Genomic DNA, 16815 nt, shown 5'->3' on the forward strand with positions numbered 1-16815 from the left:
TCTACGTCCCCAAAACCTTAGAAACCATATCTCAACTATGTCGGGACCTAGTTTGCATGCACCATACCAGATCTAGGATTCATTGCATAGATCGATGATTATACAAATTGTAAACCAAGTCCCTAGATCTAAATTTCCCAGTTCATGAACCTTAGTTTCTGATGGTCTTCCCATATCTTCAAATTTTCAATTTTTCCTCCAAATTAGGGCACATTTTCTTGCTTTGGGATCTGGATGACAATCATAACTCATGATTTGGAACCCTTAGTCTAGTCCTTGAATTGATTAACCAATAGGTTCGGTTCTTTATCTTTTGGAATCCTGCACATTTCTCATGTGATTTGGCAAATAGCTGCCCCATTACAGGCAGTAACTTCAACATCTACTAAAAAATCATATACTGAAGACCTCTACTGAAAACCCTAATCCCTGGCAGACACTAACACAAGGAGGCCTCCTGTTAAGGGCTTGGATCATAACGATTCCTGATCTCATGAACTTGGATCATGATTAGATCACAATGACATTGGATACCACTAGAACTTAGAAAACCCATGTTTGGATCTTATAAAATTGATCTTCTAAATTCTAGATTATCTTTGAACTATATTATTGGATTCTGTCTAGATTTTATTCGGATCATGGCGATGGGCCTGGACTCATATACGATTGGCAACTAATATAGCTACGTAGAAGGATTAAACAGAAATATAAACATCTAATCTTGCAAGAGGCCAAACTAAAAATATAAAAAATCAACCAGCCAGCAAGAGCTGTTCGTGACTCACATGCGTCTTTGCCGATGAGTTTCCAAAGACTGCTTTCTACCACTATTAATAATTCTAACAATTTTACCTGAGCAACGTACCCTATTTCCACAGTGCTAAAAGATATTTGAAATGAAAACAAGAACCAAAATATAGACTGAAACCATAAAAATCCTAAAACTATACGGTGCAAAGTCTTAAAACACTAGCTCCTATGCATTTCCCTATATCTAAAAATGAAAATGCCTGATCCAATCAACCAAGTAGAACAATGCTCACCCCCTAACGCCACACTCGGGTTTAACAGAGAAACACATGAAAATTGTGATTAACTCCTATAAGAACTTGAAAATCCTTTAAGTAGATGACGAAAAAACAAGCGTAACAACACCTAGAACTAAATATGATGCATTAAAAACAATAAATCCTACCTAAAAATCGTGTGGACTCCTTGAATCCCGGGTTGGAGACTGCCATGAAATCTTAGAATCTTCATGGGGCGAGCTTCCACCATCCACCAAGCAGGGCTGTAGGTTTAGAGAACCTGAGGCATGGAGGAAGATGAGTCACAGTGAATGGTGCATCCACCCCAAGAAGCGTCACCTAGTAGTCCGGTTCGGCCTCTTCTTCCTAAGGCATCACCAAGGGAGTCGAAGAAGAGGAAGAGAGCAGCTGCCACTCATTTCTCATTCTCATGAACGCCGAGTTTTCAAAGTGCAAGTTTTTTTTTCACCAAACAACTCGCCCCAAGTTAATCAAAGTTCAACAGTAATAACAAAAATGCAAAAACAAACAAAAAATACACGAAAGGTATAAACCAAGGGCTTAGGATAGGCTAAAAATTTGGCTTTTATATAAATAAAAGACTATTTTACCCTTATAAACCAAATTTCGCTTTTTAAATCATATTTCACAAAATTTGACTATGATTTTATATGTCAACCACAAAATGATCCATAATGACTGGACATTAATGGAGATAAGGATGTCTGCATAAGTGATGATGTAAAAGCGAGAATATTATATGGCATTCTCCTAGGCGAAAACTGACCTTTTCTTGAGGAGTTAAATGATAGAAAGCATGGCTTTGAAATGGTCTTCTTTGTGTAAATTGAAATGTGAATATTGCATAGGATTATCCTGACATTCTCTCTCTCTCACGCACTGCACTCCAATTCAAGATGTGGTGAATAATGTGTTCATGTCTTGGAAATAGTAGATGTATAGGAATATTATTCTTGTAACTGAGATATAGAGAACTCTATAAGGCTCACATATTTATTTACAAAAAACCATAGTTTGATGCTTGATTTTACTTTGATGGCAACATTATTAGTTGTACCTCTTTTGAACATATTCAATCATGACTTTTTTTATTGCTAACGTTTGCATTTTGTTATGCTAATATTTTTATGTCAACTGCAGTAGGTTCTATTGTTAGAGATTCCCAAGGAGATTCACAAGAGTTCTTTTTGAAGTGAAGGGACTGCTTTTTTATCTTTCTCCTACTAATTTTTTGTACACAACAATTTGACTTATTAGTGATATGTTTACACAGAAATTGTTAATCTTTCGAAGTTATTGTCAGTATTATATCATTCCTTGTTTCTTTTCAGTTCCCCCCTCTTTTGCTACATTGATTGTGTATCACAACATTTCATTGCTTGAATGAGTTCTAGTGATTGGTTTATGTCAATCAATTTGTCATCAATGTAAAGAAGTCAATGAAGGAAAACCACTCAAACAAACAACTATTATATCAAACTTTTATTTTCTGTTTTTAGCTTGTTTAGATAGAAAAAAGTGACTCAACCTTGACTTATAAGAGGACGCATAATTGTAAACTTATTTGTACATGCATGGTTATAAACTTCTTTTTCTGTTATGAAATAATTGTAAAATATAAATGCATTGTGTTAAGTGTGCTGTGCCCATTCTGGTTCCATGCACCCAAGTTTATTGAAGATCTCGCATTTACACCCATGATTGCTTGCTGCATCTGATCGTGACACAAGGTACTTCACAGCCTGATAAATAGCTTAATTGTGCAGATGAACTTTGTGGCCCTCTGCAGCAGCTTGTTGCTATGTTTGGTGCTTTGGTTGCCCAAGGTGATAAAGCTACTGGTTGCTAGAGATTTTAATTGGAAACATTTCTTCTGACTCATTTGCCAAACTGATAATTGCTAATATGTGTCATCTTCCACCTTGTCGTCCTAATGTTGAGAAGGAAGAAGAAACTGTAAGTGTAGGATTCATTTCGAGCCTTCTCAACAGTACACTTGATATTGAGCCATCTTCATCTGATGGCTTGTTCTTCTCTAATTTCATTTTCTTTCTTTTATCTATGAAGCTCATTTGTTTGAATTTTTCAAAAAATTTAGGTGGTTCACCATAATGAAAATTATGAAGTCAAGGAAGCAACATAAACTACCTCGGTTCCAGTTAAAACTGCATGTGCAGACATACCAGTTGTCACTCATGTGCAGACATACCAGTTGTCACTAGCAATTTTAACATTCAACTAGTGATAAATGATGTTGGGCCTTCAGAAGCTTCAATCCCTGGTTTAGAAGGTTCAGCTCCTGTTGTTAGTAGTCTGCAAAATCTGCAAGTATGTTATGCTTCAACCGCAGATTCACTTGGAACACATCGTGAGGATACAACTAGTTCCAGTTTATCATTGGCTAACAAAGTTCCTTCAACAGTTATTGTTTCAATGTTTCAGAGGCACTTAGCCCAAGGGAATTTGCAGTAGATACAAGTTGGATTTCTTCTACAGCTTGAACTCATGTAGCTGTTTATCTTTAGGGGATTATTGCTTTTGTAAGTTTCATAGACACATGAAAGAGCAGATGGCAGCAAGGTGTAGTTGGTTGTTGTAGCACATTTATGTTGGTTTTCCATTTTCATTTGCTGAAACTGTAAGTTGCGTACATTGCCCTACTGTCTTATTGTATTTAATTTCAACCTTTATCCTATTGTTTATCATGTGTATGTGTTATCTGATTAGGCACAAGCTCTTGCCTTTGCAATGAATTTGGCATATGCTTTTTTGTTAAAGAGAAACTTCAAAGCTACTTTAAGGTATCTTGTATGTTTACATATCACAGTCTTTTGAAGACAATGTCATATTGCATTTTGTAACAGGTTTGTGCAACAATGATATTTAGATGTGATATCGTGCTGCTTTTACGTCCAATTGGTTTGGAGTTTCTTTTGGTATGAAATAAAATGTTACTTTTTAGCACTTTCATATTAAACTTTGGTTTATGACATTAGTCAGGCTTAGTCTAGCTACCCTTCTATCTGATTAGGTATTCTATTTATACCATTGTCCCCAACCGATGCCTTATTTCTGTTTTTTCATGTTAATTTTATTGGTTTTAAATTGGGCTGAAGGGTTATGATTTGTTCATAACCTCCTAATCAGGTAGAGAAATCTCTTTTTCCTTTTTTTCAGCTCGATAGTTTTTTTTGTTTACGTCCTGAGATTTATTTGAAAAAACATTAATGGGTAAAATTTCACCTCACCAATGCATAACCAAGACCAATAATAGCTGCGACGCATCTGAATTCTGTGATAGCTGCTAAAAGTCTGCACTGCACCGTCTTTTTCTTCTTTGTTTCCTTCATTACTGTACCCAAGTCCGTCATTTGTTCGTCTGCTGTTTCTGACAACCTATGTAGTCCATCCTAACCTCTTAAAATGGGTGTTTTCTGTTTGGCAATAAGATTTCCCATTCACCTAAAACTGAAAGACCTTTAACCAAAAGAAGTCACGAAAGGTAGCATTCAGTTGGTTTTTGCCAAAGTGTAAAAAATTTACTTAGATTGAGGTGAAGTTCGGGCTATGAGGTTCAAAAAAATCTTCGTAAAATGGCAAGAACTCCCACTCGTGTTGTCAAGAATTGGACTCGTTATTGTTTTTTTTTTTTCTGTTAGATCAAATGGTTGTTACTTTTGACTGTGTTGCAACAGAAAATTTGGACAGAATTAACACTAAACAAGTCGAGTTTGAGCCCGAACAGTTGAGTCGAGCTCGAGCTTGCTATAAGGCGCTCGGCTCGAATTCAAGCCATGCTCAAGTTTGAGCTTTTTGAGCCGAGTCGAGCTTGAGCTGTCCAAGCTCCGGTCGACTCGGCTCGTGAATAAAAATTCATTAAAAATTTTAATAACATGTTCAGACATAAAACTTACACATAATTGTAACTAATTTATGCACATTGATCTCAAAGCTTGGCCTATTGTAAAACCTCTTGTTGATCGGATGCCACCATCTTTATCAAGTTCAGAGGCGATGTGTCCCAACAGTACATCATCTTTATTAGGAGCTAACGATCATAGGACAAGATTTTTGTGACCTGTCAGAAAGACAAAAGAAGAGAAAACTTGTAATTTAAAAATCAATACGAGGACAGAAAATCAAGATGAATTTGTTTTTGCAATGTTGGTGAGCCTTATGGCAGCCACCAAAACATAAAACATTCTTACAAAACATTCTTACAATGGAATAGTATGGATGGTAGATCTAGTCATCCTCAACTTTCTTTCTAAAGGGATCTTTTGCATCCTTTGACAAAGTAGTTGACAACCCATGATTTCCATCAGTAACATCATTAATACTCATTGTAATGAATGATTGGAGGTGATAAAGGGTGTCTTTCAAGAAGGTGATTTTATAGGTTGCATGATCTGTTCACAAGTGTGGTGGAAATCACATTATTGAATCAAACAATTTCACAATAAAATTTCATGAAGGTACACATCAACATGATAAAGCCGCTAGAATGTCGAAAGTATGGAAGAGCAGATACCGTATGTGCCAATTACGTCACCATATACGTCCACCAATGCATTATTCTTCTTGTTCCTAGTATGAACCTGGATTATTTGTTTGCCATGTAAAATATCTAAGACTCCCAATTGCTTATCAGTGAACAAGAAAACCCGTGGATGCAATTGAACCTCAGTCATCCCCACTTCGGATAGCATAATTTTACCATTTAAAATCCATAACTTCCATCAATTAGAAGCAAAAAAATGTCAACAAACTGCACAATATCAACACACAGTTTTTTGGACGTCCACGGGTAGGGTTTGTAGTGTCTTTGTTAATGCACAACAACAAAGGGTATGGGTAATCTTGCTTTAAACTGGAAGTATGCACCACTTGGTGTCTATCGAATTGGATTTATGCAGTTGCACCTCAAGAAATGAAGGCAGAGAAAATAAGATTAATTTGCAACCAGAATTTGTATCATATAAAATTCTTATTCATTTTTGGAAGCTTCCATGCGTTAGCCAATGTCTTAGCATACTTTAACTGGCCACTTCAATGAAGAAAGAAAAACTAGTTTACAAAATCTTGCGGCCAATAGTGTCAGTTTCCTAACCATCGGATGGAAGTTAGCCTTCTTATGCAAAGTCATTTTCTCTAAGTATTGCAAACAAACAATTGGTGGCCTGACAGTGGGAAGCCTTCAAGCCAAATCCACATAAGGTGCATTTTGCTCAAAACTTTCAACCATCACAAAGCAACAACGAAACCGGAGGCGACTTACCAGAATAAGCAGCGACAAAGGAGCAAGCAGCAACATAGCAGACGGAGCGATCGAAAAGTGGGAATCTAACAAAAGAATCTGCACTTTAAAGCCCAAGAACCTAATTTAAGACAAGAAATGAAAGTATTCGGAAGAAGAATGGATTGAGAGAGGAGGAAGGCCTAATCTGATACTTTGCTTCTTATCTCAGGGAAATAGTGTTAAAAGGGAATTGAAGTTCAAGCATTCTTGCAATAGAGTTGAAGGAGATGCTTGCAAAGGCCCTCCGAGGTGGATGTTGTTATGTCTTGTTCGAGACCGGCCTGTCTAGGGGTAGAGAGGGCCGTCGCCACATCGTGTTCCGAGGGAGACAGGTGTGCCTCATAAAAGGGAGTGATGGCTGGTCTAGGTGGCCGCCGGCAGTCAGTTTGGGTCGACAACAATCCACCCCGAAGGAGTAGGAGAGGGCCGTGGGGGTGCGAAGCCCGTCCAAAGGGAAAGCAAAGGGGAGAGGAATCGCGGAAGTGGGGGCGAGAGGGAGAGACTGCGCAAGAGCGAGCGAGGGTTTCGAATGCGTTCCATGGCTTGCTTTTCCCTGGTAAACCACTGAACACTGCGGAATCGCTGGGGCTTTTGTTGTATCCCTATGCTTTGTCCAGCCGATTCCGCTTGTTACGTGTCCGACGTTTGCATTGGCTTCATGCAAACGGAACATGACGGCTGTTCCATCCCGTAGTGTTCCAATGGATTCAAACGAGCACGGGATGTGGAACCAGTGCTTCCTCTACTTATGAGAAGCTTGTTCCCGTTGAGCCACCCGCGGCAGTGGGCATCTTCTCCATCTTCAGCTGCAAGTTGAGGTATGAGTTTAACATCCTATAACTCTACTGACCTGCTTTAATTCCCGTCAAAAGGCAAATTAACAGTATGGAGTTGTAGGTTTGGCAAGTGCACTTTCTGATTGTTTTTGTTTCCCATGATCCTTAGGTTATTCACATTGCAATATCAGTCATTGTCGTCGGTTTCAGCTTTAGACGTGAATCCTTTCACAAACCGGAAAATCAGGCTGTCTAGGAAATATAAAATTAGGGTCCATCGGTCTATTTTGACCTTTTAGGGGTCAAGAAAAACAATTTAGAATCATTCAAACTTCAAAAAATCATGAAAACCTTATTCAGCCTGATACGTACAATATCTGATACTAACAATCAGCGATACAAGGGGCGATGGCAACACCAACTGTGCAAATTTAGACCTTCTAGGGGAGGAATGAACCGGCTAAATATAATTAAGCTATGTACAACATCCCAATCCATTTATACAAGGTCCAATTCCAAAGATAACGAAAAGATAAGACATGAGAATCGCCAACATTCATTTTTATGCTTTAGACCATATCCTGAAGAAATTTGAGGAGAGCCAGACTAGCAGCCCAGACGTCATCTTCCATGACATATTCTACAGGAGAATGGCTTATCCCACCTCTACAGCGAACAAACAACATGCCTACCTGCATCATCACCAAGACCCAATTAGCAAAACTAAAGCGAATTTCAATTCAGATTGTGGAGTTAGAAATAAACCTTTGTTAAGCGGGACATGGCAATAGCATCATGCCCTGCTCCACTAACAAGAAGCGGCACGTCATTCACTTGGACAACACCCATACTCTTCATAGCGGATTGCACAGCGTACTTGAGCTTTGAGTTCAGTTCAGGATCACAATGCACAGCTTCGGCATCGTGCTATAATGACAAAATATAGTTAAAGGTAGATTTAACATTAACTGTTAGGAGAGGTATATATAGTGTACATACCTTGCGTTCAAGAGAGCAAGAAACATGGCGTCGTTCACATGTTTTCTGCAGCCTCTTGCCTAGTTCGAGAAATATAGCTTCACGTTCAGTGTCATCAACAGCACGTATATCCACACTAAAGGTTACCTGTAACCAATACAAACCAGTTGTGGCAATCGCTGAAACTTCTAGGAGGTTAAAAATAGGGGGAAAAAAAATGGGAAAAATAAAGGATGCAACGTTATATGTGGATAAGAAATTCTAGATTACAGTGTCAGATCCATATCACCCTCTAGAATGCCGTATTTCACATAAGATGCAACATTATAACTATTTACATGGGTAAGGTGAGAAGCACATTAGTTTATTCCATTGGTCAGACTTCAGAGACCATTTTCAAGTTGGGAATCTAGATCACTGTGTCTGTATGGCAGTCAAACTCATCTGCTCAACTTTGAAAACTCCTCCACTTATGTCTAGCCTATGTTTTATGGAGGAAAGCATCCAAAATTTGTTTTTTACTCCTCTCCAGTAAGCCAAGTATTTTACTTGCAGTTGCATTAATCTAGACCTGCACTATTGTCAATGAAACTTCTGCAGGAAGCGCTACTAACAACCTGGAAACCTCTTCCAGAAAAATGCTTTATGCTCTCTTGATAGAAAGACCATTGAAAGGTTACCAATGATGCGATCTCAAAACTGAGGAATGAAGCAAAACACGTTATCAATAATATGAAGGACAATATCCCATGGAGCTCTTTAATGCAGATCAAATTGTGCAGTTTTTAATATGCAATATTTCAATTCATTGACACAAAATGAATTAACAAATAAAGTTGCCAAATTATCAAAAGATATTAGGAAGAAAAATGTAACTCAAAAGGAAAAGCATCCATGTAATGAATGGGAATATGGAATTAGTGGATTAAAATAAAGATCCACCCGACTTCAATGCATTAGGAATAACTGGAATGCGATACAAGAGCAACATATGACAACAAATAAAATTCTAAGTAGATATAGCAGCAACAAGCATTCTGAGGAAGCTCAAATTATCTTCCAGAAACAAAGATATACCTGACCAGGGATGACATTGCTTGCACTGGGCCAGGATGAGATTTGTCCAACAGTACAGACAAGCATACCAGTTGTAGCTTCATTTGCAGAAGGATGGTATTGTCTACCTCTGGCAATATAACTTTGTGGATGTTTGCAGAGGTCTTCCACTAATAAAATAAGTTCTGCAGCAGCCGCCATTGGGTCTTGCCTCATAAACATTGGAACTGTACCAGCATGCCCTTGTACACCTTTCACAGTAACCTGTAAAGTAATGCGGATTGAGCTATTAACAAATTTGTCAATCTAGGTCTCTTTGCTTTCTCATATCATCGCGAGCTAATGTTTAGGTACCATTTGGCAGATTATTTTTTCTCAAGAAATCTTTGAGAAATTTGGGAATTAAAAAAATAAAAATATAGAAATCTGATAAAAATTATAAAATTAAGAGATTTATACTAATCATCTTACACATATTATAAAGACTAAAAATAGCTGTTGGTACTTAAAAATAGACAGAAAATATGGAGAGATACATTAAAGAGATTTTTCTATAATAAAAATGGGGAAATATCACGATATATTGTGTATTATCGTGTTAAATATTTTATGACAAAATTTTAAAAATATTGCAAGATTTTATATTTAAAAAGATTTTCTATTTAAAATACGTTATGCTGTTTTGGCGAATAAAAACATGATATTTCAAAATATTTCCCACATTTGTGACAACGGTAAATCTTAATAATTGAACGAGCAGTTGCACTTGTATTAAGAATATAAATTAGTAAATTAGCAAATTATTGAGCTGACCCTTAAACGTGTTTGACCAGCAATTCCTTGAACAACACCTAGAGGAAGACCGAGTGATTCCAGTACTGGGCCTTGCTCAATGTGAACCTATAGAAGTAGAAAGATGAACAAAACAAACATCAAACATATTATTTCGGATAAATGCAATAATATAAATTAATCATAGTGATAATGCTCACCTCAATATAACCCCCAACTGACTGAGGATCATACTTGAGCTGAAGCAAGCTTTCTGCAGAACCTTCAAAATTAGCTTCCTTTAATGCATCTTGAACTGTTCTACCACTGATAGAGAGAAGCATATTAGTTTGTAGTGAAGTAATAAAACGAGAACGGGGAAATACAGGATACTAGGACAACCTCTTATCAGATACTTGCATAATTGCTGGTGGAAGTGAGCCAGATATTGCAGCACTTCCTAGAAACGTGGACTGGAACCTAACACCTTCCTCATCACAAAATGCAATGATCTGCGCATCCAATAAAAATCTTTTGCTGTCATGCATGCTGATATCATAAATGTGGAGGACACACATTCACATATACATGTGGGAGCACTAGTCGTGCCGCTAGGTTGTCCGAGATTACACAAGTCATATAGAGAGCTAAATGTGCTCGCCTTTCTCTCGGGTAATTCATCTAACATCGAAGCTAATCAGGTGTCAGTTATAAACTATATACCACAATTAACATACAACAGATCATATATATTTCAGTTTCCAATGTCAAATTTAGCACATTTCTATGGACTAGTACCATCAGTTCTGTCTTTCAGGTAGGGACGTAAACAAGAAAATGACTTCAACAATGCATATAAGAGTATGTTAGGCTTTGAAGGGGATAGGAGAATTAGGGGAGGAACTAGATCTAGCTCTTCTTCTTTCATACTGGCACAGATAGGGACTGTTGAGAACTTGAGAAACATTGATTACCCTAAAGATACAAATTTAAGAAAGAGGATTGGTGAACTCCAAACTGCCACCTGCCATTCCTTGTAAAGCCCCAAAGCAAAAGACAACCTAAAAAGGTGAATATGTCTAGTTGATATAAATGGTTAAGGCTCACCTACGTGGTGGATTGTCTATTTACGTCCATAGCAAATAAAAGTAACAAATAACCATACTGACCTCTATCTGCCTTCGAAGTTCTGACAGCCTTCCACTGGCCTTCAGAGCCTTCAATGCAGATATTGCACATATTATACCCAATGAACCATCATATTTTCCAGCATCAATCACTGTATCCTGTATTAGGTGGAAAAGAATTACATTCAATTGACTGAAATATAAAATGAAGAGAATAATACAAAGACAAGATCTATGAAATGCAAACAAAAATTATAAAATATCAAAAAACAGTACCAAATGAGAACCAATAATTAGAGTTGGTGCAGTTATATTATTTCCTTCAGTCCGTCCATGTAGATTTCCAATCTGATCAATCCAACTGAAAATAATATGTTTAGATTTTGAACAAGAAAATATTACTCAGCATGAGAGACATGGTAGGAAGAACTAACGTTGTTAATCCTGCATCCTGCATCCAGTCACGAACCAAATCCAAAGCCCTGAAAGAGGCTGGGCTCAGGAATGTCCTCTCAAGATAACCATCGCCATCAGTTACCTATTGAGAGTAGAGAGCAAAAAAATAAAAAGCGATAGAACAAAGGTATACAATCAGCACTATCCCCACTAGAAAATTACTCCACAAAAAGTGGTTTTGAATGTGGTATAACTGGAAACATGATAAGTCATGGTTGATTATCGAAGATCACATGTGATCATGCCCAAACCATCTGGGACATCCCAATGTGAGGCTTGAGAATCAATAAAAACAAAGAGAAAAATGGTGCTCTTCCACAGAGAACTTAACAGAACATTTTTAATAGATGAACTAAGATAGAGATGTAGTGACAATCTACAAATAAAAACATGCTTGCATGAAGCAGATAGGACAAGAGAACAGGACAAGCAAGCACAACAACTGGTTTCTCATGCTATATAAGTGACTTTGATCAATATTTTTTCTATTTGGTACCCTCACACAAATCCTTGTCTAGCATGAGAACCAAGTTCTGCACTATATTTATGCACTTTTCTCCACATGGACTATCTTTAGGATCTCATCAAGGAATTCAGAAAGCTTTTCTGGTGCTCTCTTAGTCTATATAATTCATTCAATATCTCAAGAGCTACATCATATGGGTGCAGGTGAAAGTTTGGATGCTAGTGCTGATTAATTCAAAAAAGCTTGAGATAACTGTCATATACACATATGGAGTTAAGAGGACATCAAGACTAAGAAATATGAGTCATAATGTTTATCATAAGCCACTCAATAAACTTGTTTAAACAGTCAAAAGTTTTCACGCAAAAAATAATTTTTTAAAGTCAAGGTGCTGTTGCGAGTCCGCTTTCTGAAATGAAATTTTTTGCTTTTGACACTTCAGTATTTATCAGTCTCTTTGATCTGATGGCTTACAGTGGTTCTCATAGTTTTCATGTTCCAGGATATTATATATATATATATAGAGAGGCAGAGAGAGATTAACACTGCAAATGGTCCAATACAAAACCACCGTACAAAAGTGAGGAAGAGAGAGAAAGTATGTATCACATCACAATTAGCATTAACAATCACATAAACAATAACAATTGCTATTAGTTGCAGTATTTACTAATAAATAAAATAACATCACTATTCTCATTTCACAACTGCAACAAATTGACAACTAATAACAACAAACAGGTCAAGAACAACTAATTCAAATATCATGCTTATAAGCTAACAATAGATACCAAAATGGTCTAAATGAGGAATTCTGGACAAGATTGAACTAAGCTTAACTTAGCCAAGTGCCCAATTATATATGAAAATAAGCACGAGTTTCTTCACCATGTTTGACTGGGCTTCCCACAAACAAAGGAGCACTTATGTGATATAGATCACAAGTGTTGCTTAAGGTGTAACGTTGCAAACCAAAGCATAGGCGTGTTCAACAGTTCAAGGACTCGAAACATAAGGAAATCCTTGATGGATTCCAAGGATGTACCTCAAACCGATGAAGTAACATATTAAGCATTCCAGATGAAATAGAAGGCCCGTGTGAATTATGATAAAAATAGAACAGTAAAAAAAAATAAAAAAGGAGGTGAACTACAACGATGTTTGTAAAGACATTTGTTCTCTTTGTCCCTCTGTCAAAAGTCCAAAAGACATTAGCAATTGCTGGAAAAAGGTCTATAAGGCTTCCTACAGAATTTTTTCACTTTGACATGAAACTTTTCTCGAGCCCTTAACAGATGATAAAAACTTCTGTGCATTTAATGGTAGATGAGAAATGACATAACATTGGTTTGTTAAAGATTGAAACCATTGTCAGGTGATAACGAGACATTTTGAAGGCTTTGATGCACTATTACTTATCCTTTTGTACATTGTTGGCCCCCACTGAAGCCTGATTTAGAGCTTCTCTCATGTGGCAAGCATGATCCCTTACTGGTGTTACCTATGAATTCTAAGATTTTTAACCATGCTTCTTGAAAAGAGCACAAAAAAGAACCTAATAAGTTTTGAATCTTTGAGGCCAGCTGAGTGAACTCTAAGCAAATATCCTCCGACCTTGGAGAGCTCACACTCTTGTAAACTATACATTTGCTCTGCCAGAAACTAGTTCGCTTGTTAACTTATGCTAAATCACATAATTGAAGTTGAAAGGCAGATTGAAAAATGACTTCATATTCATTTTCAGTGTTATCACAAGTACAGTATTACACTGGAGACAAACTCAACTGCGGAGCTTCAGTATTGCAGTTAGCAGATCCATCAGTCAAGGAGAAGACAAAAGGCACAACGAAACTAAACAGTCTGCAGTTAGACAATAAATCTTTTTTGTTTTCTTTCCATCCTATCATACTCATATCCAAAGAAGCATCAAATGTGACTTGGACGTCATTAACCAAAGTCATGGTTCCATGTCAGAAAGGAAAACAAAATCCATAGACAGGGAGAATAAGTGTGAGCTCCTTTGATTTCCAACTCCCAAATAGGACTGTCGCAGCTTCAGATTGGAGAACCAATAAATCAATATACATTCATACTCAACAGTTCTTACCGGTTTCATTCCTATTACTCGAGCAATCTTGTTGATATAGAGATTGAAGTAGAAAAACATTTTACCTCTCCTAGCTGCTGTAGCCTATGAACTGATTCTTCTCTCAGAATTTCAGTGATTAGCTCCTCTCCATCCACTTCATTGCTTTGCACTACATTGGTAGAAATAATTATAAAGTGGTAATGAGGAATAAGAAATAAATGATTTGTAACTGCAAAGAAAGCTAATTTACATTTACTCGAGCACCTCAACAGAGCCAACCAAACTTGAAATTGAACTGCAAAGTTCTAGTAAGATAATTCAACTAAATTTGCATACACCAAGGACATAAACAGCAATCTCAGATCCTCATTGTTTAGCATATTCTGACACTAAAAAGGAAAAAGCACTTTTACAAATTACTCCTTTACCGTAAGAATCTTGGGAGCTTGATACTTCACCAAAACCTGCACTTCTCAATGTGGATCCAGTGCTTATCAGAATGTACAGATTTCCTCAGGACATTGCGTGGTAAAAGAGAAAACTTAGGTTGGTTGGTAGATTGTCAATATGCAGAGGCCTCATATATATTCCCAAGTTACTCAAAGCTACGATGAAAAACATAGCACTCGTGCACACTATGTAACCATCAGCCCTTTGTTTAGGAGGAAGGATATTCAATGTACCAAACACTACGATGAAAAATGGCTTTTATATCAAATAATAAATTTAAACTGCAGGAAGCTTCTGAAGCATAGGCTTGTTTTCTGCTACGGTAGTTTCAAAAAGTAACGACCCCAAAAAAGTGAGATCGCTGATGCCATGATCTTATTTGGTTTTCCAAAAATTTATAGTTTTCTAACTATGTTTTACAGGTTTCTGCATATTTACAAGTTTATGCTGTAGATAGTCTTTGGATATTTTCCTCAATAAAAAGCTATACCTTGAGAATTTTCTCGCAAGAAGCATATATGACACAAAGAAGCAATGACAAAACATATCTAGGGCTTAACAGGCCAAGTAACGTCCCAGATCCAGATGTTCTCCTACAGTATATACAAAAGAGATGCTGCCCACGCACGTTGCAACAGAAAAGGACAAAAAATTAATTCCTGAGAAGCTGAACTTAGTAATAGCAGAGTTCCCTTCTTTCAGCGTCTTTGATAAGAATCCATTGGTCCTTAGATTTTTCTAAACTTCCGGCCCCATTGATTGATGGATGTGAGATTCAGTCTTTTTCTCAATAGGCTAATCAAGACATTTTTCTCCAAAGGCTAGTATTAATAGATAATGAAGCCAAATCTACAACCATGGTTTGGCTAATAGAGAATACACTATTCCCATACCCGTTGGAGATTAAAGCAAACAGTTTTCAAGTTTGTAATCCTGTTTGAACTAATATATAAGTGGAACTTGAGTTTTCTTTGTCTTTATCTATTTTTTTCTTCTTCTTCTTTTCTTTTCCCTGCTATTTTCTTGCCTCCGTTCAACTCGAGGTTATCTCACAACACCTTACTGCGATATCAATTTTCCAATCGTTAAACAAAGCTTTCATCTTTTTTACGCCCTCCCCAAAACACAAGAAAAATCTGCATGATCCACTTGAGAGCAAAACAAGACCTCCAAAGTTTTTCTGATTCACCAAGAAAGAACTTTAGGCGTCCTCAACCTTCTGTTATACCAAAGAAAAAACAGAGAAGACGCTACATCTGCAGGATTCAAGAAATATGCAACTTTCTTAAACATAACAGATCTTACGTAATGAGAACAGCGCATAATGAAATTAAGGCACGTAACACAAGAATTACAAACCCAGATACTGTTATCATCGTTATTACCCTGAAAAGGGAGAGCCAGGAAAGCGCCTCCGACCAAGGAGAGAACAACAACCAACCATGGAAGAGTAAAGGCCGACGGCAGAATCTTCCGCTGGGAGGAATGTACAGACGTTCTACGAGGGAGAGGAGCAGCCATCTCTCTCTCTCTCGCTCTCTCTCTCTGTGCTTCTAGGCGGTTCTCTGCTAGGCTGCGTGGCTCTGAACGTTGAGTTGGTGTTGAGTGGCATAGGAAGAATGCTCGTGACACAGTGACCCTTTGGCGATCCTGAATCTTTGGAATCTCTCGGCCATTGATGAGAGGAATCCCGGACCCCCACGGCTCCACAAATGGATGTTATGACGTCAATCATTACGTGAACGATTTGGAACCTATTCGAAAAGTTTGGCGTAGTGACGTGAATTCGTTCATGGAGAAAAAGCAATGGCACCACGCAAAGTTGCTAGGGAAAAAACCAAAAACCAGAGAAATCCATTCACTTCTCAATGTGCTCATTCGACACTGCATTCCTCAATCACTTGCCTTTTAGCAACCACTATGCATGTGTGGAGCAAGTTTCGAACATTTAAAATTTATATATTAAAATTTTGAAAATTTTAATTTGGCCCGTATAAAATTTTTGAAAAAATAGGGATGAGGTCCTATTAAAATTTTTCAAAATTTTTATTTAATGGTTATAGCTCGACCCCCTAAAGGTGAAATCCAGACTCCACCTCTGCCACCATGTGATTGCATTTTGACATCAAAATTCAAGTCCGTGACGTTTTCTAAAACAATCAGAGATCAAGTATTCGACGAACGCATTACTGTTTGAAGCCAAAGAGCCTTCAGCAGGGAAATGTAAAACAAAAAGAGCATCTCTACTAAAAGAAGCTCAACCTTTTTAGAGAAAATTTATGGGAAAAGCTTTTT

The 16815-nt window shown here is 37.3% G+C and overlaps 1 protein-coding gene and 1 long non-coding RNA gene across 2 annotated transcripts; both read right to left on the bottom strand.

Annotated features, from left to right (window-relative positions):
• Positions 1-4751: 4751 nt before the first annotated feature.
• LOC126410555 (uncharacterized) lies at positions 4752-7138 on the bottom strand. Its single transcript, XR_007574760.1, has 2 exons — positions 6331-7138; positions 4752-5130 (listed from the first exon to the last, which is right to left on the bottom strand). It is a non-coding gene; the product is annotated as an uncharacterized LOC126410555 (long non-coding RNA).
• A 321-nt stretch (positions 7139-7459) lies between these two features.
• Positions 7460-16366, bottom strand: LOC116264877 (allantoate deiminase 2). Its single transcript, XM_031645319.2, has 12 exons — positions 15906-16366; positions 14154-14239; positions 11494-11597; positions 11336-11420; positions 11102-11218; positions 10335-10444; positions 10154-10259; positions 9975-10061; positions 9183-9425; positions 8127-8252; positions 7893-8054; positions 7460-7819 (listed from the first exon to the last, which is right to left on the bottom strand). Exons 1-12 carry the CDS (start codon positions 16039-16041, stop codon positions 7697-7699), a joined length of 1485 nt encoding a protein of 494 aa, XP_031501179.1. The 5' UTR covers positions 16042-16366; the 3' UTR covers positions 7460-7696.
• Positions 16367-16815: the final 449 nt, after the last annotated feature.

The sequence above is a fragment of the Nymphaea colorata genome, chromosome 11, assembly GCF_008831285.2.
Source record: "Nymphaea colorata isolate Beijing-Zhang1983 chromosome 11, ASM883128v2, whole genome shotgun sequence".
In the NCBI taxonomy this organism is placed as follows: domain Eukaryota; kingdom Viridiplantae; phylum Streptophyta; class Magnoliopsida; order Nymphaeales; family Nymphaeaceae; genus Nymphaea; species Nymphaea colorata.